The 22,217-nt window shown below is 43.9% G+C and overlaps 1 protein-coding gene across 1 annotated transcript in view; it reads right to left on the bottom strand.

The window, feature by feature from the left end:
* LOC144179623 (frequenin-1-like) overlaps positions 1–22,217 on the bottom strand; it is a 672,708-nt gene that overhangs the window by 17,084 nt on the left and 633,407 nt on the right. Inside the window, exons 5-6 of the mRNA XM_077708048.1 lie at positions 9,640–9,718; positions 3,299–3,474 (exon numbers count right to left, since the gene is read on the bottom strand). Of these exons, the coding sequence (XP_077564174.1) occupies positions 3,299–3,474; positions 9,640–9,718 (255 nt within the window). The remainder of the gene's footprint in view (positions 1–3,298; positions 3,475–9,639; positions 9,719–22,217) is intronic.

The following is a 22,217-nucleotide window of genomic DNA, read 5'->3' as shown; positions in this document are numbered from 1 at the left end:
CCCTTCCGCCGTACGTGCTTCCTCGAAGGTCAAAGGCAGAAGAATAACCACGCAGCAGGCAGCAGCTTGTGCTTGCTTTCATGCTGGTTGCTTACGCGGCGTTCGACGGGTGAATAGCGTAGCCACGAGAATGCTTTTATCCTTCATCGTTTGTCTGGGGAGGCCAGAATGCGCGTTTGGCTGATAGAATTGTTCCCTGGCGAGGAAAGAATAGAGAGTTTCCGCAGTCCGTCCGTTCTGTCGTATGCGTTGTTACTGGGTTGACCGGGACTCGGCTGGGCGATTGGGCATTCGTCGCGGTAGCGGGATTAGTACCACGGGCCTGCCTTCGCCATGTCCGTGCCTCCACACCCTTCCTACTCGCCCTTCCTCGCGCTCAGGAGCAGACCGGTCCCGGACAACCCGGTAACAACGTAGCCAACGAAACGGACAGACTGCTAAACCAGATCCGGACATTTCGGTGTCGGACATTTGGGTGCAGGACGTTTCGGTGTGGACATTTCTGTGCACGGACATTTTGGTTCACGACGTCTTGGACCAGGCATTTTGAGTGAGGGGATGTCCGAGGCATTCTTTGAACATTTTAGTTTTAATATTGTAATTTCGTGACTTGATATGATTTTACGTTCGAGACTTGTGCTTGCGCCGCCATTCGTAGAAACGCATGCTAAACCCTGGCGGAGCATTGCCACGTGAAACCCAATTTCTGTAGCAGATGGTAAAAATTAACGTTGTTAATTTTGATCCATTCAACCATTTTTTGTTCTTTTAACATTGATGTGAACAACCCTAATACTTTAAGTGTTACCAAAGCGCTTTCCTTTCACTTCACCCAACGGTGCAAGACGCTGCTTTTTTTAGTCTATTCCTCCCTCCCCCCCCCCCCCCCCCAGCAAAACTTCCGCGAAAAAACAAGAACAGAAAAACGAGGCCGATTAGGCGCCTGTGCATTTCGTTTTAATTATTCTCTCAATCAATCTCGCCTTCGTTGCATTCAGTGTCAGTTCTACTTCAAACTAACAAACCAACGATCGCACTTACGGTGAAGTTACTTAGGGCAGGGGAAAGTTGAGCCCCGTCGGCAATCATATCCCCCTAAGTAGAGAGAGAGGGGTGTCACTTGTGCTTCACCATTGCGTCGACTGGACTTCGAAAACTTGAAGACGACTGTTGCCGCTCTCGTCACACTAGCCTATTCATTTTTTTTGCTCTTTATAATGGGAGGAAGCCATACATACCTGGGGTGTCCATGATATGCGCGACTTGATGAGTTAATTCCCAAGTGAGCGACTGAAGGCGCAGAAAGAGCGAATCCTGGAGTGGGAGCACCGTCGATATGACCGCGACGCGCGGAAGGGCGTAGCCAGCAAACCATAGTGGCCATTCTGTGTTCTCAGCGGCTTTTTGGGTGGCTTTTTTGTGTCACATTATAGACGTTTCGTGCGCCCATGGTGAATGCAAAGCTTTTTCTCTGTTTTAAACGCGAAGTGTGCTATGTCATTGTTCTGAATGTATCACCCAATTCCTGCAAAAGCCTCCACTAAGAGGCTAGCAGTATGTTCTAAATAAAAAATAAAAAAATCACTGCGGTGACGCTTCGGAGACCGTGAACTCCACCACGCCAGTAGGATTTTCAGGGGAAACCGAAAATAATATGGCTGAAAAAAATCTGGTCGAGATTCGAGCGTACAGACGGGAGGTGGGAGGGGGGGGCGCAGAACAAACAAATAAAATGTGGTAAATGTTGGCTTGTAAACATTAAACGAAGGTTGGTTGTCCCGAACACAATGGGTGGAATTTGTATGCACAACCAGCACGCGCTTAATCAGCATTTAGGACATTAGAACCTGCGGCTGTTTTCCAAAAGGCCCGTTTTTCCTCCGCGGCAATATCCTAGACCAGTGTTCGCGAATTCATTTTAGCAAGGCAGCCCAGCCTACGTAATACTCTTCACAAGGTTCTCTACATTCTGGGGGGCTAGCTAATGTTTGTTACTTTTTGGATATTGAGAGTGGGCATGTAATTTATGTAATTTGAGGGTGTGTAATTTAAAAAAATTATAAAAGAGGCGGTAGACCATCGTAAACACGGGTAATTGTCTTAGCTAAAAAAGAGCGAATATAAATTAACAACCTGTCATAAATGAAAAAAAAAAACGTGCGCTCAAGAATTCAGTCGGCTGCATATAACCGGTGTCCCCAGGAAGAGGTATTAAACAAAAATATATAAATGTAGAATTTCTAAAAATACCTGGCAAAGATCAAACACGGCATCAATCAAGAAATTAAATTCACTGCTCCAGATTGTTGTCCATAACCCACGTTAGGCGGAAATAAAAATATAACGGCTGTCGCAAACAGGCAAGCACCGGATAATTTGGTCGCCGAAATGTCCGTACACCGAAATCTCCGTACACCAAAATGTGCGTGCACCGAAACGCCCGTACACCGATATGTCTGTACACCGAAATTTCCGCACCGAAATATCCTGCACCGAAATGTCCTCGAGCCGTCTGGAGTTTGTCCGCGTGCTCCCTGAAAAAATTCGCCTAGGAGCGTTTCTTTTGATTATCTTTATCTCCAGATAATCTGCTGCCAGTGGTGTTAATATTCGTATAATATACGTAGTTCAATGTGAGTTTTAAATGTCTCACTTAATTTCGACCCAGGATTATCCGACACTTTATTTTAATTTAAAAATCTAATTGTAACGTTAATGTAACGACACGTTCCAATTTTCGAAGTGGAACTGGAACGCGTTCCTTTCGCAATAAAGGAACTTGTAACGGGAACTCGTTTCAAAATTGGCAAGGAACGTGGAACGAGCTTTCGTTCCTATTTTGGAGGAACGTGTACAACACTGGCTGTAGAAAAGCATCTCACAGCGATTAGGCTGCACGGCAATGGACCCGCAGGGCGCGGACGCAGAAATACATTTTATTGACAGTAACCTCTTGCATTGGACATGCCTGGGTAATTACTGGAAATAGGCATAGAATACGTAAATGGGTCTGTACTAGGTCATTGACTTGATAAACTACCCTGGATGCCTCCCATATTAGGTGGTAGTCTAGCGTTTGCGTAGTAGTGCGTTTGTATCAGCGTTTGCGTTTCTTGTGTTTGTATTCGCATGAAGAATGCGAACACCGCACAGTGGAATACCCACTGTGCGGTGGAACTGTGTCTCAAGTTGGGGAAGTCTGCGGTGAAGTTAGGATTGCATTACCTGAAGCCTAGAATGAGCGCATTTTTTTGTCAGAAGCAGGCTTGTAGCCACATTCGACGAAAGGCGTACTCACGGTGTCCAGTTTTGCGAAGAGCTGGTCGACCCTCTTTCGCGGGTTGTCCGCGCCGGCGGCCTCCGACTCAGCGGGTCCCGCTTTTCCGTGGAGCACGTATATGGCGGTTACAATGTCCAGCATCTCGGACCGCGTCACGAAGCCGTCGTTGTCCAGGTCGTACAGGTTGAAGGCCCCTGCAGCGACAGCAGAGAAGGCCGTCACTCTTACTCGTTTTAGTGGAAACTATCCTGCATTATTTTGTCTTTGTGGGAAGAGTTTAACAGGATTAGCAGAGATTACTTCATTCTGATTCAGCGACTGAAATAGGCTTGAGGAGACAGAGTGAGAACTGACAATGTCGCTGAAATCGTAATGGCTTAAGCAGATGCCCCTGCATAGCGCAGCACTTGAGCCAAACAACATCGGTAATTTCTTATCATGGGCTTGGAAGAGGCAAATCCTTGGCTGTGATGTTCGAAAAGCTTTCTAAACGTGGCTAATCAGTCATGCCGGCTGTTACGGCGTTCAACATTGCCCACGAGGAGACAAGACAAAGGGAAAACGGCACAAGAGAATGAAGTGCACACTTTCAGTCGGATTTGTTCAAGAATTCAATTCAATTCAATTCAATTTAATTCAACATCAAGGATGTTCGGAGGAACAGACAAAAAGCCATACAAAGGCTTGACAAAGGTCCGTGCCCCCTCCCCCGACATGGCACACAGTGGAGAGAGAGTAACAGGAGGCCATGTACATATATTGGCAACAAAGCAATTACGTGTTTTTCGCGTACAGAAGCGAAGCGACACTTTTCTAAAACAAAAAACGATAACAAAGAACAGAGACCGTAGTGTAGTGACTAGATCAGGGAAAGGATTTTTGTGTGCACCAGGAGGTCAGTAAAGCATTCCATAATGTGTGACGCTAAGAATGATAGTCAATCCGGCATTACAGCAACATATAAGTGTCATTGATAACAAAGGAGAAACAGAATACAATGGAAAAAAACAAAATATACAGGAGGTATATGAGACCACTACAAATACGCGTTACGCAGATCTTTAAAAGAGAGTGTAAAAATATCAGTTCCATGTTCACAATAATGTCGCATTGAGCATTGAAGGGAGGCAAAATTTCAGCATTTGCTTTCCGTAATTTGTGCGGCACGTGTCAACTTTCCATTGCTCAGGACTGCGGGTTGGATAAGAAATGACGTTTTTTCGTAGTTTCGCAAGTTCGGCCATTGTGCCAACGTTTCTGGCTGTTTCTGATTTAGATTTCCGAGATAACTTAAATTGGTATAGGGATTTTACATTGATAATTTTAAGGTCATAAAACAGACTACTTGTATGAGATAGCGGAGGTACTTTATTTACAATTCGGATTACTCGTTTCTGCCTAAGGAATAGTTTTTCTATGTTTTGAAGAGTGGTGGTGCCCCACACTAATACGCCATAATTCAATAGAGATGAAAAGAGACCATTGTACAAAATGATATCAACAGATATGGGAAAATGAAAGCACTGTTTCCGCATACAGCCAGTCACAACCGATAATTTCCCTTTTAGGTAACCAATATGTTTATCGCAGGACGTATGCTCTGAAAAGTATACACGTAAAGTTTTGAAATGCGCTACTATTTCGATTTCAGTATTATCTATATGGATGGGAAGCAATGTGAAACTTTTATGTCGCGGTCGAAATAGAATTGCCTTTGTTTTGTCGGTGTTAATCCTGATATCATTCCTAAAAGCCCAATTACTAATAAGGGACAGGGTTTTGTTTGCATGCTTGCTTAGGCTAACTCCGGATTTACCAGTGAAGAACAAACTCGTGTCGTCGGCATATATTGCTTACATTTTCTCACATTTGCGTACAGATTCTGCTACAAAAAAGACTGATGACGATTACGCATAGGTAATGAGTATTTAGGAGTCACCTTTAACCGCTACCACGTACGGTGCCCATATTGCACAACAGGTGGTAGTAGGCATGATTTTGCAATTTTTATACTTTGCTGAAGTGCCGCGCTCGTTGCCTCTCTAACTCGCTCGTGCCGTCCGCTTCCTGACGATGCAACCCTTTCGATTCTGCCTTTCTCTAAGAGCGAAAGCACGGGTAAACGCTGTAGCATGCATGTGCGTTAATTCTTGTTGAACGTAACGTTGTAACATTTACGACTTCTGTTGAACTGTGCATCCTTTGGCGACATCCCCCACATTATTTTTATCGCAAAAGCGTCACTTGGCTTATTAAAAGAGCGTCCATGCGTAATAAACGACCACGGCTGCCGCGCTGCTTAGCGGCGCTGGTCGGGCGTCCGCAAAAACAACGTCATCACTGCCAGCCCGAAACAATGACAGCAGCACTGAAAAGCGACCACCCGCTCGCTGTCGGAATAAGTGGGGATGACAACTGCACTTTGGGAAGGAGTGCGCGTGCAGGTTCACTCGTCGACAACGAAAGTAAGGCGGAGAAGATAGGACACGTGGTGTGCACACACACCGCGCCTGCGCTGTGGGGTTAGTTCTGGCGTTTCTGCACGTGGCGTTCCTGCTTATGAGTCATTGTTTTCATGTGCCGCTGCGTATCAAACCGTCGCGGCTAGTCTCGGCCCCCTAGACAACTTTCAGCCTTTCGAGAGCGTGTATGGTGAAACAGTTCTGTTCCAAAGCGCTCCCTCGCCGACGAGGTAACGCTATCACGTCTTACATCTTAAGACCCAAACACTCTCGCAGCTTTCACTTGTTTTTATTAAAATGATTCCAAGGGTCTGCAAACACAAGCGCCTTGACGGCCATGTACCAACCAGAACGCCTCTCAATTAAGCTATTTGATACCTGGCTGTTGCTGGTTGGCCTCGGAAGGATTAGCTTGTCTGAAATATAGACCGTACACTTTCAACAAGTCAATGTTTCTTTCGGATCGCCAGGCGCATTCACCCAAGCTAAAAAGGTAACTAGGCTGCCTCTTGATAAGATTCAAGCAGTACCCAGTCTGGGCCACATACGCATTGCAATATAGGGGTATCCACGATACACTACTCTGGCAGCAGCCAGTCTTTTTTGTGGTCCATAAAAGCGGCCGCAACATTTCGCGGTCCCTGATTCACGCTACTACAACCACTAACAATTCCATTGGAAAAGAGAAACGTTCCAGTTCAAATGACTTCGTTCGTTGTACATGAAATTCTAAGCATTGAAATGTGTAGAGGGAGGCCGTTGCATACCTTGTCATACAAAGGTATTCACTGGATTAACACTATTAAAATAGTCAACTCAATGATCTCCTCAACTAATTTAAAATAGTTTGCAACTCTTGACTCAAAGTTCTTGTGCTTCTTTCTGCAACTCTTGACTCAAAGTGCTTATGCTTCTTTCTGCAATACACGGCTAAAAAAGTGTTGAGTATACACCATTCTTCACGTCCTGAAAGAACCGGTACCAATTGCGACTTCTACAGGGAAGTGAATACCATCATGGTCCCTCTGGACATCACCATTGCGCTTTTTGTTTTGCATTCCGGTACAAAAATTATAGCCTTCAAATATATTTTACATTTATGTTGACGAGATTATTTTTACTAGCGCATTAACCTAAATTAAAACCTCAGGGCCTTCAGTTGTTTTCGGCTCCCTTTTTTTCTTCATGTCAGAACTTGTCCCAAAATGCCCTCTCCATGCTTTAGGGACTCTTAGATGCGGCGTAGCTGTGCTAGTTCAGTTCGTTTTCTTAGTGTTGACCAGCAGTTTCTGGTAAAAGCCGGTTTTTTCGTCTCGCGTACACTAGCATTTTCTCTTCAGTGGTAGCTGTGGTACAAGACTTTAAGAATGGTCTCGTATTTGCACAGTGAGTTCAAAAAGGCTGTCCACCAAAGATTCGCTGTTGACGGCTTGGAGAACCACTGGCACAGAATACGGTATTTTTCCTTCCATGTCTACTGGTAAACGCCACTCTGCGGAAAGAAAAAGAACATCTACTAGTTACTCGTGAAATTATTGGGCATCTAGAAATGTAGGACATTTTGTGCTCGAAACGTTTGACGTTTCCTGCTATCTACCATTCATCCACTTAGCTCTGAAGATTTTCAGACCTTCTCATTATGTCCTTATAAGTGGCACAAGCCGTCATTCATACCGAATAGGTTTGGTTGACTTGTGACCTAACGTTTGGGAGAGGTACTACTTTGAATATTGTTATCCCGCCTTCCCCTACAGCTTTGAATATCTGCATGGTGTGTCGGCCACTTGTTCAGCTGTTGAAGGCTGCTAGGTTCAATTCCCATGACGCATTGCATATTTGTCATGCATTTTATTTTCCTGCGTCCCCCCTTTAACTATCCCGACTTGCAATAAACACGTTAAACACAAATGTGCCGTGGCCAAGTCAAGATTACGGGGAATATCAGTGACTTGAGCAATATATCGGAGAACACAAATTTACTACAAGTAGCCATAAAAGTCCTATGGCGCTACAGCGAAAATAGACCGCGAAGTAGGAGCCGCCTTTTTGTGGCGTAGCGGCATCACAATCATATGAAGAAGAAGAACGTGTCTCTTTCCGATTTGTTTTCCTCTTACACAATCTTGCTTTGGTGACAGTTCATAGAGCTCTGCTGTCCCATGAAGAGAAGAGTATGTAATGGAAACAGCGGCAAATATCTAATGAAGTTTCTGTTAAAGAACAGCCTGATACACTCCGTGGCGGTAATCCTTGACGATGCCCTGTGTAACCAATAACATGTTGACAATATTAGTTTGAAAAGAAGAAAAGGTAGCTGTGCCTTCTGGCCTAAACGAATCATCACGAACAATATATTCAGTGTAATGTTAAAGAACTAGCCTTTCATTACTCGCCCGCTGAATTCAGTTCTGGGCAATAAAGGCACCGAGTTTTTTTTTAATAACAAGTTTTCCAAAGCTTCTGATTTGCGGGCACACAACGTCGACAGCGATGACGTTTGAGAGGCTCCACTTAGGGTTAAACGGAACCACTGAGATCACGCAGTCATGTCTTTTGATGATAGCTGATGTCGGTGACCGCAAAAATGCAGAAAACAATCCTTTTTACGCAAGAGGGGGTGCGAGCAAAGGGCTGTTACTCGCCACTCTGTCACAGTTTTTCCTGAATGCCCAGCTTAGCTGTTCATGGTTTCCTTTAAAATTGGCATGACCTACTTCCACGTAGGCATCTTCCGAATGAAACATTCTTGTGTTTCGTTTTCATGGTTCCTTTGAGACATCCCAAGATTGGCACATCTCGCACACCGTCGTATAGCATGCCTTGTTTAAGCTGAGGGCGCTTATGAATTAAGCCTGGCCCATGGTGAGGCGCCGTGAATTTAAGGAGCTTTTTTCTTAAAGCTGAAGTGCGATCGTGGTAAGGTTGATAGCCAACACAAAAAAATCTACTTGATCAATTTGATGCTTTCAGTGGCTGAACAAAACACTACGTTTAGTGATAATTTTAATTTCACGTTCTCTAATACACTACCGGTGATTTAGTCGACCAGTAGAAGTTGGTTATTGCGTAATGCGTACGCCATTAAAAATTACAAATACGTCGGGTCAGTCACGAATAAATTGAAATAGAAGACGTGCGGATACAGCAAATTGAAATCATCGGTGCTTGATGTCTCAGAAACATTACGTGAAAAATCCTGTGGAGACGACAATGAGTTCGGGAGCAGTTTCTTCATCAATACAGGTAAGAAAGAATACTGCACAAAGTGAAACAAATGCTGAACGCCTGCGGGACGACACTTCTTTTGTAAAGCAATAATTTGAGTGGAGTTGTGTTGTGTACACGAACCACAATTCCTCACAACCAATTTCCATGGAGCCCTATATTGTTTTAATAGCTGAATGCTTGCATTAAGAGTAAGCAGCATTTAAACTAATTGATTTTCATTGCCCAGAACGTCAATTGCGCAGCGATGTTCAAGCAAATACAAGGGCATGACGGAAAAAATACCCGCTTCAAGCAAGCAAAGCTGCCTTTCCCGCTAACTGCAATAATAAACATGGCGACTTCTTTAACGTTCAAAAAACAAAACTGTATCAAGATAATTTCGGGTTGAACCACGCAACTGTAACTACAACAGTGCAACCTTATCTTTGTTAGCTATGAGTTGTTTGGGGGCTGAGCCTGCTTCGGTTTCCAACAAAAAGGTACGACGTCATAACGAGCAGGGAAGAGATTGGTAGTATTTTGGAGCAGGAAACACTGCTTGCAAAGGATCCATTGTGAACACTTCACCAAGAAAAATGCGCATGGGTGGTCCAGGCACCGGCACCGCCTTTTCTGCCACCGTTTCGGCCGACTCCACAGTTACCGAGAGAGCGGAAAGCGGATACTCACAGTTTAGCTTCTCGTCGATATTGCCTTTTGTAGTGATGGAAATGGCTCGGATGAATTCTTTGAAGGTAATAACGCCATTCTGCAAGAAAATCAAGAACAAAAACGAGCTTAGGGTGATACACGTTGCCAGGATCAATACTTGTATTGTTTCGCTCTTCACCCCTGTAGTGCACGCGAACGAAACGTGAGCGCTTCTGTGCAAATTTCCCAAGAGGCCCCAAAGAGACGAAGAGAGCTGCAGTCTCCCGCTACGCCTCAATGCTCTGCGTGCTCTGTGCGCCCTAGAAGCGCATTGCGAAGCTCATATTTAGCAGACGCCCGCTGCGGCTGTGTCATATAGCTGGGCCATACAATTCAACAAAAGCACTTTTCAGAATATTCGCTGCTGTTATCTTTCAGGAACACGCACGTAGGAACTTAGTGCGCCTAGAAACAGGTACAGGTGATGTCGAAGTAACGACGTAGGTCAGTGGAAGCTGATGTCGGCAGCCGGTGGTCAGTACTGCGCTCAGCGCGGACTCAGCTGAAATTTTAGGGATTTTTCTTCTCTACATAGACGTCAGTGATAGCTAAGCGTGTCTCTGACAAAAAGGTGGAGTTAATGCGAGCATTCACTCAAAGTTGACTCAAAGCAGTGGCCCTCTGTGCGCATCTTAGTTTATATTCAATTGCTAAAGCCCTGTTGCTCAAACCATAGGCCTGCAAGCGACGATTTTAAAAAAAAAATTTCTTTTCCTTCCCTTTGTTTCAAAGTTCAAGTCCCCGTTTTTTGGGCCGGTGGTACTACACCTTGGCTATGACACGTTCCGCAGCGGAAGCCAGCGGAATAATTGGGACTCCCTGTACGAATCCTGCTGCACAACATCGGCTGCGGATGTTTTTATTTATTTTTGCTTACGACAGAAAAGCGATCGCCGTAGCCGAGAGTCGTAAAGAGGACTCGCAATCACTAGAGCCGCTCCTCAGCCACTGCGCCACCAAAGCGGGAGGCACACTCTAACTTCCACACAACATGGACGTGAAACACGGTAGACACACAGGACTTCCCCCGTCTACAGCGCCTCAGGGAGCTTTGCAACAAGGGAAATGGTTGTAAAATGACGACATGAGTTTAGTATACAGCATATACCCTGAACGTGGTTCTCTAAGGTAGGAGCGCCAATACACGGCCAGTATTTGAAGGATGCTTTTGAGAATCACCTTCTTGCCGCCCAAGTCGAGTGGCCAATTACAGTAAGAAATGAGGAATAGAGGACGCGAAAAAAACATAGGTGAACAAAGTTCGCGCTTTTCTAATAATCTCACGTAAATTTCCGTTATTCCGCAACCCTCAAACAGCCCTGGTACTAATTTGCTTCCTTATTTTGAAACATGATTGGAAAGGAGGTCGGTGGAAGAAAGACAACGCTCATATAGGCAAAGGAAGACTGCAGCAGTTCTGTTCAACGTGCGTTTCGAAGAAAGCCCTCAACAGCTTCATTGCAGGGCCTGAATTTCATTACCGGCATTTTTAAGGTTGAAAAATACCTGTATTCGATATTACGTTGTACCTACCAAGGCGCTGGACTGGGCTAGTTGGTACATGTTCGATTGGAATAAAAACCAGCGGAAAACACAGGATACAGAAGAAAACGACGGGACAAGCTGGCAGCTTGTCTAGTCAAAAACTAGCTTGCAAAAACGAGCCAGCTTGTCCCGTCGTTTTCTTCTGTGTCCTGTGTTTCCCGCTTGTTTTTATTCCAATCGTACGTTATACTTGGTAGGTTTTGTCTTCTTCCATAACGTATAAGAGTTGAAGGAAAATTGAACAGCGCAAAAAAGGGCCCCTGTCCTGGACCACTAAGAGACAACAATGGGTGCTAATAATAAAGACGTCACCGATTCAAGCAGATGGGAGATCATTGTAGCATATGCATGTGTTCGCTCCGACTGGAGAAAATAAAGTTGCCAAAGCTAGCCTCCCTTCAAACCAAGAGCGAGATTATAAAATCCTCCTATATATAAAAACCGGGAAATAAAGGAATAAGAACGCCATCACTGTCACTGTTCGAGGAAAAATTGGAACTTCTTTTCTGTTTTCTAGCTCCATGGTAATGCACTATTGCTGAATGGGTGTGTTTGTATTGTTCTTACGTTTGAGCATTTTAACTGTGTTTCTCATCCAAAATGGCTGCGATACTCGAAAAATAATTTTCACGTTAAAGCGCGAACGTGTGTTTCTTCTTGTGTGTGTGTTCGTGGCTCTTGGACTCATTTTTCTTTTGTCGCCCTTGAAATCTAAATTGCCTTACACATGAGTCCAGGAAAATGCTACGCGAGTTCTTCGGGAGCAGTGAGAGAGCATACTGAGCTAAAAAAGTTGTGAATGGCGCTATGGTAATGGGCAATAATGGGGTAAAAAATTTGGTTGATGCCTCATTCATAGTAATCGGTAAAACAGGAAAGTGAAATGTGCCTTCAAGAGCATTTAAATGTTAATTGTGCATCCATACGAACTTGCACATCGCTGTTTATATGACGTCGGTACGACACCGTTAGAGGCATCAACGTTAGACACTGGATTGCACACGCCGGAACATTTCGTTAGTCCGACTGAAATCCCAGCCGTGCCAACAACACCGAACCAAAACTGAAACCGAAAGCAGTAGTTGGAGGAGGGTGCCTCAATTCACCCTCGTCCCGCGTACACGAAGACGCTGGCATCGAGGCGCCAACTGTCGGCGCTCACTAGCATCATGATGAACTAATTCACTTCGCCTCTCCTAGACGACAGCACCATCTGAATGAATAAGGGGTAGTGGGAAAGATATACGGCGCGTTCCTCGGCCTATTTGCGCTTGAATTCATAGCACAGTGCGCATAGCGCTGTGTAGCTCCCGCTGCGGCGGGAGAGTTCATGGCTCGAATCCGGACGGAGACACTGTCAATGGAACTTTTCCTGGCGTAGTCATTTCCGTGAAGGATATGACGACGGTGAGAACTTGGTTTACCCGCGCATAAAACACTTTCATTTTAAGAGGTTTCAAAGACGACGGTCTTTCTAGGACTACATAAACGTGGCACATCGACTGCATGTGCTTCCATCATGTGCAGCTTTCCAGCTCATGGCAGTCCTTTCAACAGTGATTACTCTGTAGTTATTTAGCGAAATCTAAATCCTTTTTACGCAGCTAATATTGGGGTTGAAAACTTGCTTTGAGCCGAGTTTCAAGTCTCGGACGTTGGGCGACTAGGTTCCTGAGCCATGGAAACTATGCCATAGAAATGCGTGGGGAGTAAGATTTGACAGCGAATTACTCACAAAATATTCAGAATCCTGGAAAATTATTTTAGTGTTTATCGTCACGTCTGGTTTTGAACGAAAACCAGAAACTGAAGGCTGAAAATTCCAAGTTATCCCGTAGAGGTGAGGAGCTGGATCAGTACCAGGGGCTGTATGACGTGGAAATAAAAAGCGTCGCCCTCGACGGGGAACCCATCACCATGCTAACAAAAATTGGCGCACTCACGAAGGTAGAATTAACGGAGGCCGACATCGGTGCGTGCCACAGAATGCCCACAGCACAACATGATCAGTCAAACATCATCGTACGACTTGTCCAGCGGAAAAACAGGAACGACGTACTCGCTAAGGATAGGAAAATGAGAATGATTACCAAGGACCTCGGTTTGGAGACATCTTGCCTTGTCTACATTAACGAGCACTTAACGAGATGGAGCAAACAGCTTCTTGGTGCTGCGGTTCAGAATGAAAACAGATAAATTGCAAATTTGTGTGGACAGCTTCAGGGAAGGTGAACGCGCGGAGAGACGAACAGGCTCCTGCCTTGCGTATTGCTAGCATGGCAGACCTGGACAAGATGACCTCGCTGCCGGAGTAAATGGTGTTCGTTGACATGACGTTGCCATTACAGTTTTCATTCGTAATGGCAGTTTCTGAAGCGAGTTGTTATCATTATGTGTGTGTCTAAATAATTTGTTTAACGATCACCATGAGCAGTTTTTTATGTTTCATTTCAAAAGCACGAAACCTCAGAACTAAGAAGATGAGTTGTGCAATCTTTTTCAATGCATTTCGTTAACTTTTGATGTTTTCCTTTTTACGAAGATATGGCTGCGTGATGCAAGTGACCCATGTGTCCCCAATTAGGTATATAACGGGCTGACGCGTTCCCATGGACGGGGCCGGGGTATTGTTATTTATGCTCAGCAAACAATACCTCATGAGGTAGAGGCAGAATTTTCTTTTATCAACCACAACGTCAAATGCTTACCTGTGAATATCGGTATCTGTACCGTTGTTATCTATCCGCCTCCCGCTGAGAACTAACTTTTTTTTTTATTTTTAGCCTCTTTTGTCACCTTTGCAGTGACCGCAGGACCTTCGTAATTATAGGTGATTTAAATATAACTATGCTGGTAGGTGATCCTTCATGCCGACATCCAACTGAACTCATTAATTCCTTTCCTTGCACAAGTTTTATCACTAAGACAACACGCCTCACAGGGACAGCCACAAAGCTATTGGACTTGTGTATTTCAAATGTGCATCCACCTGATACCGCTGCCTGTTTCTTATCACTTACCGATTTTTTGTTTCTGTCCGCTATCCGAAAAATTGAAAACAAACATGAGCTCATACACAGGATTGATGAACACAGTTTGAACCGATTTCGCTAACTTGTAAGTAATACAGATTGTAGGAGTATACTGAGCGAAAAATACCCAAACGCTGCGTTTAAGTTCTTTTAAAAACTTTAAACATGTATGACGTAGCATTTCCTCTCAAGCGAGATAAAGCGAGCATTAGTAAAGTGTGAAAGCCCGAACTTAGCGTAGATTTCCCGAAAAAAATTCAAAGGAAGAATAAAATGTATGATTCTTTTGTAGAAACTCTTGATTTAAATAAGTTCACTCTTATAAAAATCGAAATCAGTTAAACACTGGGATGGAGAAAATAAGATATGAAAACTTTTTCTCCAAATTAATGATGACCCGAATAAGTGTGGAATGAGATAAAAAAATCTGACTTCAAAGAATCATAGTATCCCTACGCTTAATATAGAAACTCCCACTGGAGTGTTGACCAATGACAGCGCTGCTTCAGCAATGAAGACATATTTTGTAAATAGGGCTACTTAAGATGAACCACCTCTTGCTAGCTCTCTACTTCTGGATGAATAAAGTTCTCTGTCTCTCTATTATTCTCTCGCTCTCTCTCTCTATCTAACATCGCTGTACAAATACCCAACTTGACCGAGCTTCCGGTTATGAATTAAGAAGCCCTAACACCTGTCACACCGTCTGAAATTGAAACAAGCTTGAACAACATCAGAAATAATGTTGCCGCCGCTTTCAACGAGATAAAAGGAACCCTTATTAAATACGTGTCTGACATCATATCCCCAATTTTAATCGCCATCAAAAATGCAACTTTTGAAACTGGAATTTTCCCCCGCCGTCTTAAAACAGCCAGAATATCTCCCGTACATAACAGCGGTAACGTTAAGGATTTGTCAAACTACCGACCAATTTCTGTTCTACCTTTCTTGTCGAAAGGATTTGAGGGTGCCATAAAAAACTGATTGGAGATTTTTTAATAAATTAAAGATAATTAGCAACATGCAGTATGGTTTTCCGACGGAGAACTAAATGGAACAAGTGCTGCTAAGTATCAAACATGACATTATACTTATTAGATTAAAGATAATTAGCAACATGCAGTATGGTTTTCCGACGGAGAACTAAATGGAACAAGTGCTGCTAAGTGTCAAACATGACATTATACTTAATTTTGAGAATACACTGTACACTTTAGATCTGCGCAAAGCATTTGATTTTGTATTACACCATTTTCTCTTGACTAAACTACAGAAATATAGTGCTCGAGGTGTTCTGCTAAAATTAATTTAAAGGTACTTATTTAACCGCTACCAATTTGTGAAAGTGAACCAATCGCCGTCATCAATGTTAGACTTAAATATGCTGTACCCAAGGGATCCATACTTAGGCCATTTCTATTTATCCAATACATACATGATCTGTGCCATATTTGTGACTACCCAAATATATCATGTCAGCCGATGACACCAATATATTTTTACATTATCTTCGTTTACCAAACTCGAAAACGTAGTGAATGCTTGTCTGAAACAATTATCCGTCTGGCTTCACATAAACAGGTTGCAGCTGAACGCGGAAACACCCAAGTACATAATCATTGCACATGTTAACACAACACTAGATAAAATATTGATGTTGTTTTCCTCCTAACTAAGCTTGAGCACGCAAAAACGGAAAAATTCTTATGCGTGTGGTTACAGGAAAACTTCATCTGGAACACTCATGTTGATAAACTAACTGTACGACATAGCAAATCGATGGGTTGTGTATACAAATTATCATGACTTGACGCCTTATGGTTAAAGAAATTTCCGTACTACACGCTGTTATAATCTAAGTTACTGCACGCTAGTATTTTATTTTATTTTAAATATTTTAAGACTATTCGAAGAACATGCAGGCCCACCTCGACTTCTGCATTTTAGCCCACTGTTTAAAAAACGCAATATATTGCGAGCAACCCAAATTTACTAACTCAAGTCATTACATTACATCAGCAACAACAAATTATACGTCAGCGACAATTATGCCCAAAGTTCGCATTACACTTTCCGTAAACTGCCAATAAAGAGACCATACAGTACACAACTATGGTAAGCAACACGTAAACTACCAACTTCCACCCATCTAAATAAAATGGGCCACCTCATGGACTTCTGTAATATAGGATCAAAGAAGTATAAAACACTAATTCTAAAAAATTACATACAATTTTCATAAAATTTCAGACTGCGTATCTGTAAATAGCGTGCTCGAACTTGTCTTTTTTAGGTGCTTTGTATTTTTTGTTTATTTCATTTACCATGGGGACATAGAATGTTTGGGCCATTACTGGGATGTATTTTTTTAAGTTATTTGCTTTTTGTACATGTATGCCATGCTGAAATAGTATTATGATGTTCATAAAGATGTGTGCTTTGTAACTTTGCATAGTATGTTCTTCATGTAAAGCATAGCCGTGCAAGACTGCTGTCGGGGGACAAGCCTCTGTCAGGCTTGTTGCCTTTTGCTTTTCCCCCGGTCGTTCCTTCATCGCGCCCTGTATGTGGAAAGAAAAAAATAAACTTCAATTAAGCTTCAGAAGTTTGGTCTGCATGTCTGTCTGTCTGTCTTTCTTGTTGCTGGATTTGTCTTGCGGGCAGAGGCATTTTCTTTTTCATTTATTTTATTTGCCTCCCAATATCTGTATTTGTCTGTCTGTCTGTCTGTCTGTCTGTCTGTCTGTCTGTCTATCCGTCCGTCGGCCCGTCTGTCCGCATATACTTTGAATCAGCCACCCATCAAAAAAGAAAAAAGAATTGTCGAACTGGACGTTAATAATAGCAAAACATTTTCAAAATATATAAATCTGGTGGCATACTTTATGCATCTTAATTCAGCAAAAACGAAACATTAGGCATATATGAACGAAAACATAAATACGTAACTGATACGTGCGCAGTTTCTTCATTTAGCAATAGAACTCGGCCTGCTTTTTGCGGTAGCAAACGCAAAACACACATAAGAAACAATTTTTTAACCGCAAAACACAAAAAATGGCTCGCGTGCAAGCCTGCAGCTGGTGGCTCGAGCGGCAAGCCAGACAATAACTACATGTATCAACAAATGTTGCGCCAGAAGTGCGAACGCGGGAATATTGTTACAAATTCCGCAGACATCTCTTTCTTTTGCCATGTGACCACCCAGAAAGGAGGGGAAGAGCGTGAGGCGTGGGCAAGGAAGAGACAAAAAGTAGATCCGTAGAAGAGGCTGCAGAAGACGATCATCTTTCGACGAAATTTGCAGCGCAGGGAGGAGACACTCGGCAGATTTTTTGCATAGAAACCAGGCTTGTTTATGCCGGAAATATTTTTGTACGCTCGTGTCTGCGCTGTTCCAGACGACGAAACAGTTCATAGATTCATTTCTTTGCGCCGCGGTTTGCTTTTACATATACAGTAGAGCGAATGTTGGGTTAATGGAGTCATGAAGACAAAGTACACGTTTGTTTTATTTCAAAGATTTGGTGCATTATATTCCCCAAGTGCTAGTCCGGCAGCAAACGACAGTTTGTTCACTGAGAAATTAATCAATTTATGTTAAAATTTCGATTCTCCCACCAAATCCTGTGTTTCGTTAGATCGTCAGCGATGACGTCAGAAAAGCAGGCCTTGAAGAGAACGCGAACGCGGCACTAGGCATCCAGCGAACTACAGCGCCTTGTTTACCGTCAGTCCTCCCAGATGGCGCTACCAAACTGTGGCTCACATTTGCCCGGCTTTGCTTTGTTTTTGACCGTATTTGCGCCTGGCTTCTTTTTATTACGGTAGAAAGTACTCGTGTTGTGAAATGTAGGGTATACTCGACAAACAGGGTCACGCAAGACAATGTCGCTTGGGCTAATCGTCCTGTGTCGTGTCGGACAACCCGAAAGCGCCATACTGCTGTTCAGCTATGACACGACAAGTGTGCGCAGTATCAACAACAGCACGCTCTGGTACTTCAATGTTTACGTGTACTTTCGTAGCTTTCATGCTTAACCCACCATTCTTACTTCTATGAAAGGAATATATGCATTACATTTAAGCCAAAATAGCTTGTGAAGGAAGATTATCAGCCCTGCAAAACTTGCATTTGCTTTTGCCGGCCTCCGCCAATCGCAGAGCTGTGTGGTATGACATCATAGGTTCTGTTGCGGGAAATGAGCAAGTGAGTCACATGGCCATTGCCATTTTTCCTAATCATGAAGCTTATTTGAGGGACATTTACGTTAAAAGTGGTGCCAGTATGATTCAAACGAGGTAATGTTTTGAAGGAACGAAAGTCGTGTTTTGTCTTCATTGCTCCTTTAAGGGCACAGTATGTAACGTCATAGAATTCTCCACATGAAATTGCACTCCTCTTCAAAATTATTCAAGTTACACTGGAAACGCCATTGTAAATGCGCCTTGTCCACGTTCGAAGCAGCTATAACAGCTGCTTGTTAACGAAGGGAAGTCTCTTTTAGCAGCAGAGACTGATATTACTGTATGACTTAGAAGTCGACGTTCCCCTCTGGAAAATAGAATGGCATAAGCCACTTCTCTCAGCAGTACAACAGTGAATGCTAAAACATTGTGTATTTGGTCGCAAAACTCTGTCGTGGAGCACCGAGCATGGTAATGAGCACCGGATAGTACGTGGCTTTCATTTCTTTGGAAATATCAAGAAGACGAGATTTAATGGGTTGAAATGAGGTGATCGGCTGGGCCAAAATTCACCTTCTCCCGTGATTTGAGTTCGCGATGTCAGTTGAACAGCAGCTAAATATTTTTGACACAGAACAACTTAGAGTTCACGACACCTGCCGGAAAGCGATTTTCCGTTAAAACAACGATGTCAGGCGAGAAATACCTAACTGATAAACGAAAACCAATGGCACATTAAACTAGGGTATATTAACGCTTACAACGGTGTTTGTGGTTTCGTTATAATTGTAAAAGGGAAGTGAAAGCTGTTAACCCCGTCATTGTCGATGATATCAACAAATATAATACGGTAAATACGGAATGCAAAAAAAATGTTAACTCCAAGCAGACGTCGCAACGGCACTGATAACCACACGCAATACAGAAAGCATTGCCTGCGCTCCCAACAAAGTTCGACCGAGCTCTTATTGGAACTGACTTCATCACGAGTTTTGCTCTGATGCTAATAACAGCGTACCATGAACCCTCTGCACTGTTGTTAAGGACAGAAAACTGAGATTAGGCGTACATTTCATGGCAGGGTAAAAAACACAGCGATATCAGTATTTCTGTCTCAATAGCCGCCCCTTTGTTCGTTCCATGAACGCCTAATTCTGCCGTAACGTATTTTTATGCATGTCACAGTACTTCGAATGGGCACATTCGGTCTTTAAAGAACGGTTGAACCCAGTTTTGAAAACTCGTACGCGAGGAGGGACAACGGCAATACACAGCTGCGTGGGTTTCCCTGGTCTTTCCTGGTGTACGCGTCTTCAAGGCTGGGTTCCACCGTTCTTCAAAGTGCGTACCAACTGGCCCAGCACCAATCTTATTCAATCCCATCGTGTGAAACATAGCCCATGCTTGCTGCGGAAGGAGCCAAGCGGGGGTAGTTTGATCGCTCTATGACCTTGCTCCAAGGTAACAGAGCAGTCTCTTGGACATCCATATGCTCTGAGTGGTCTGCACAAAGCAAAACATAGACTCAGCTGACAGGCAAGCGCCAATAAAGGTTTCAGCTACAGGTTTCGCGCTAGGTTTCTCATAAGTGTTTTTTGTTCGTTTTGTTGTGTCCAGTCTGGTCAGTTCGTTCTGAAAGAGTCGTTGAGTGAACATTCTTTTAGGTCCTCCGCCACTCTTTCGTCACTCTGCCGTCGGCAAAGTAAAATGAGTTGACTCGCCGTAACCTGTCTCTTCTTAGACCATGTCGCGTCGCTGGCTGACTCCTCTTCGTCCCGACAGAAACAAGTCGCTGAAAGTAACAAATCAAAGCGTTTTTCGGCAGAGCTAACCAGCACTGTATGTGTACTAAAACAGCCGCTCCAGCGATGGCTGGCCTGCCGCGTACACCCAGACAACAACGCGAACGCAAGTGCCTCATGTGGTGACATCTCTCGCCGGCTGCACCGAACAGTCGACCGACCCTCTTCTGTCACCGACCGTTTTGCAGGAGCAATTTATGGCGTGAAGACGAATGAGTAAGTATAAGGCAAGAGCATGACTGCACTCGCAAGCTTGCGCAACACCAACGCCTCTTTGAAAGTGCCCACTTGCTGCCACCATAGTACGCTGCCCGTTAGAAGATTTCGCTCGGTCCTGAGATGGATGGTGACAGCGGTCTGCTATACCCAAGAGACATTTTCGGCCGACGGGTCGAGAGCGTTGAGTTCGTGACCCCCTTGTCGGCAGTGGGGAATATTTCTCAAAGCGTGTAGTCTGGGCGCCGGCTCCGCTGAATGACAGAAGGATGCCTCAGTTTCTTTTTCGTCATCTTGTGCCCTGAATACGTTCCCCGCATGCAAGATGGAGGACTATGGGCCTTTGCTAGTTTTGACGTTTCTCTTTATTCGCTCTTAACAACTTGCCGCCGTGGCAGCAAACTTGGCACAAAGCCATGTTAGTCACTTGTCTACTTACTAGCAAAGATGTGTAGTTCACGTAATATACATTGGCTTCTTTTATCGCCCCTTGCTATTACATAATAGGCCGTAAAGCCAAGTAAGAACCATTTAGTAGAGGTTTTTGTATTGTTAGGTATGTTCAAGCAGTTTACATTCATCTTTAAAACTTTTTCTAATAAAGCCGCCTTATAAAAAGCACCGAAGAACAGGCGTTCATACGAAGGTGCACTACGGTTGGTGTGCATACGAAGGTGCACTAGCTACGAACATACGTTTTTCAATCCGTTTGCATAGCCATTCATCCGATGAACAAATAGACGCTGGTGTAACCAACAGGCAATGTCTTATTGACAATGATTCCGCCTGTTAACTATGCTTTAGTTCCTCCCTACTGCGGTTCAGGCACTTAAATATGCCCACCCCGCTGCAAAGCGGCCACCACGTGGAGCGTTTTGCTTGCGTCTGGCGGCCGTCGGCGTCTCCTAGCCGCGACACGAAAGAGACGTTGAAGATGACCAAATTCAAGAAAAGTCCGAGCCAATTTGACCCTTTCAGTGATTTATAGCTAACAAACCTATCTGGAGGGGGTAAATTGTACTCTGAAACGTTTTTCACGTCACCGCCAGGAGACGCCGACGGCCGCCAGACGCGAGAAAAACGCTCCACGTGGTTGCCGCTTAACATAGTCCGAAACGCCTGAAACTGTTGGGAGACAAATTTCTGGGTAGAGCACAGGGGTCATTTTTTCGTTATGTAGTACAAGTAAAAAACGCCCGGTATCAAACTTACGATCCTTTAAGGCGTACGCATGCTAGCCATCAAAGTGTTCCAAAATTTTGAATCCCAAAATTACTTGCTGTTAGTAGGGGCTCGAGAAACTTTTCCCACTTCAATCTGGAAGCCTAAAGGTGGTGAAAAATCTCTCCCCACAACATGTATAGTCCAGGCCAAGATAAAACCATGCCGGCCACGCTCCAAAAGCAAAGCCTCAGACTGCTGAGTGTATTCCCTCGAGCAAGAGGCTATTCGGAAGAAGAGCAATTTCCAGCTTTGCAAAAAAAAGGCCTAAAACATTGAAATCTGGCGGGAAGGACCGGCAACTAAAGAAAATTATGGATTGATTACCAAATTTAACGCGCACACGCTACGCAGGCGATAAGATGCGCCGTATTGGAGGGATCCCGATTAATTTTGACCACATGGGGATCTTTAACGCGCGCCGAAATCTCGAAAACATTGGCTTTTTCGCTTTTCGCTTTTAACCACCATCAGGAAAGACAACGAAAGAAAAAATAGCTGTATTGGCGGTAAAACTGTACGTCCGCAACTTCTAGTATGCATTAAAAAG

This window comes from Haemaphysalis longicornis, unplaced genomic scaffold (genome assembly GCF_048455015.1).
Source record: "Haemaphysalis longicornis isolate Haplotype H1 unplaced genomic scaffold, Haemaphysalis longicornis Haplotype H1 scaffold_1, whole genome shotgun sequence".
Lineage (NCBI taxonomy): Eukaryota > Metazoa > Arthropoda > Arachnida > Ixodida > Ixodidae > Haemaphysalis > Haemaphysalis longicornis.
This window is presented reverse-complemented; position numbering and strand designations above follow the sequence as displayed.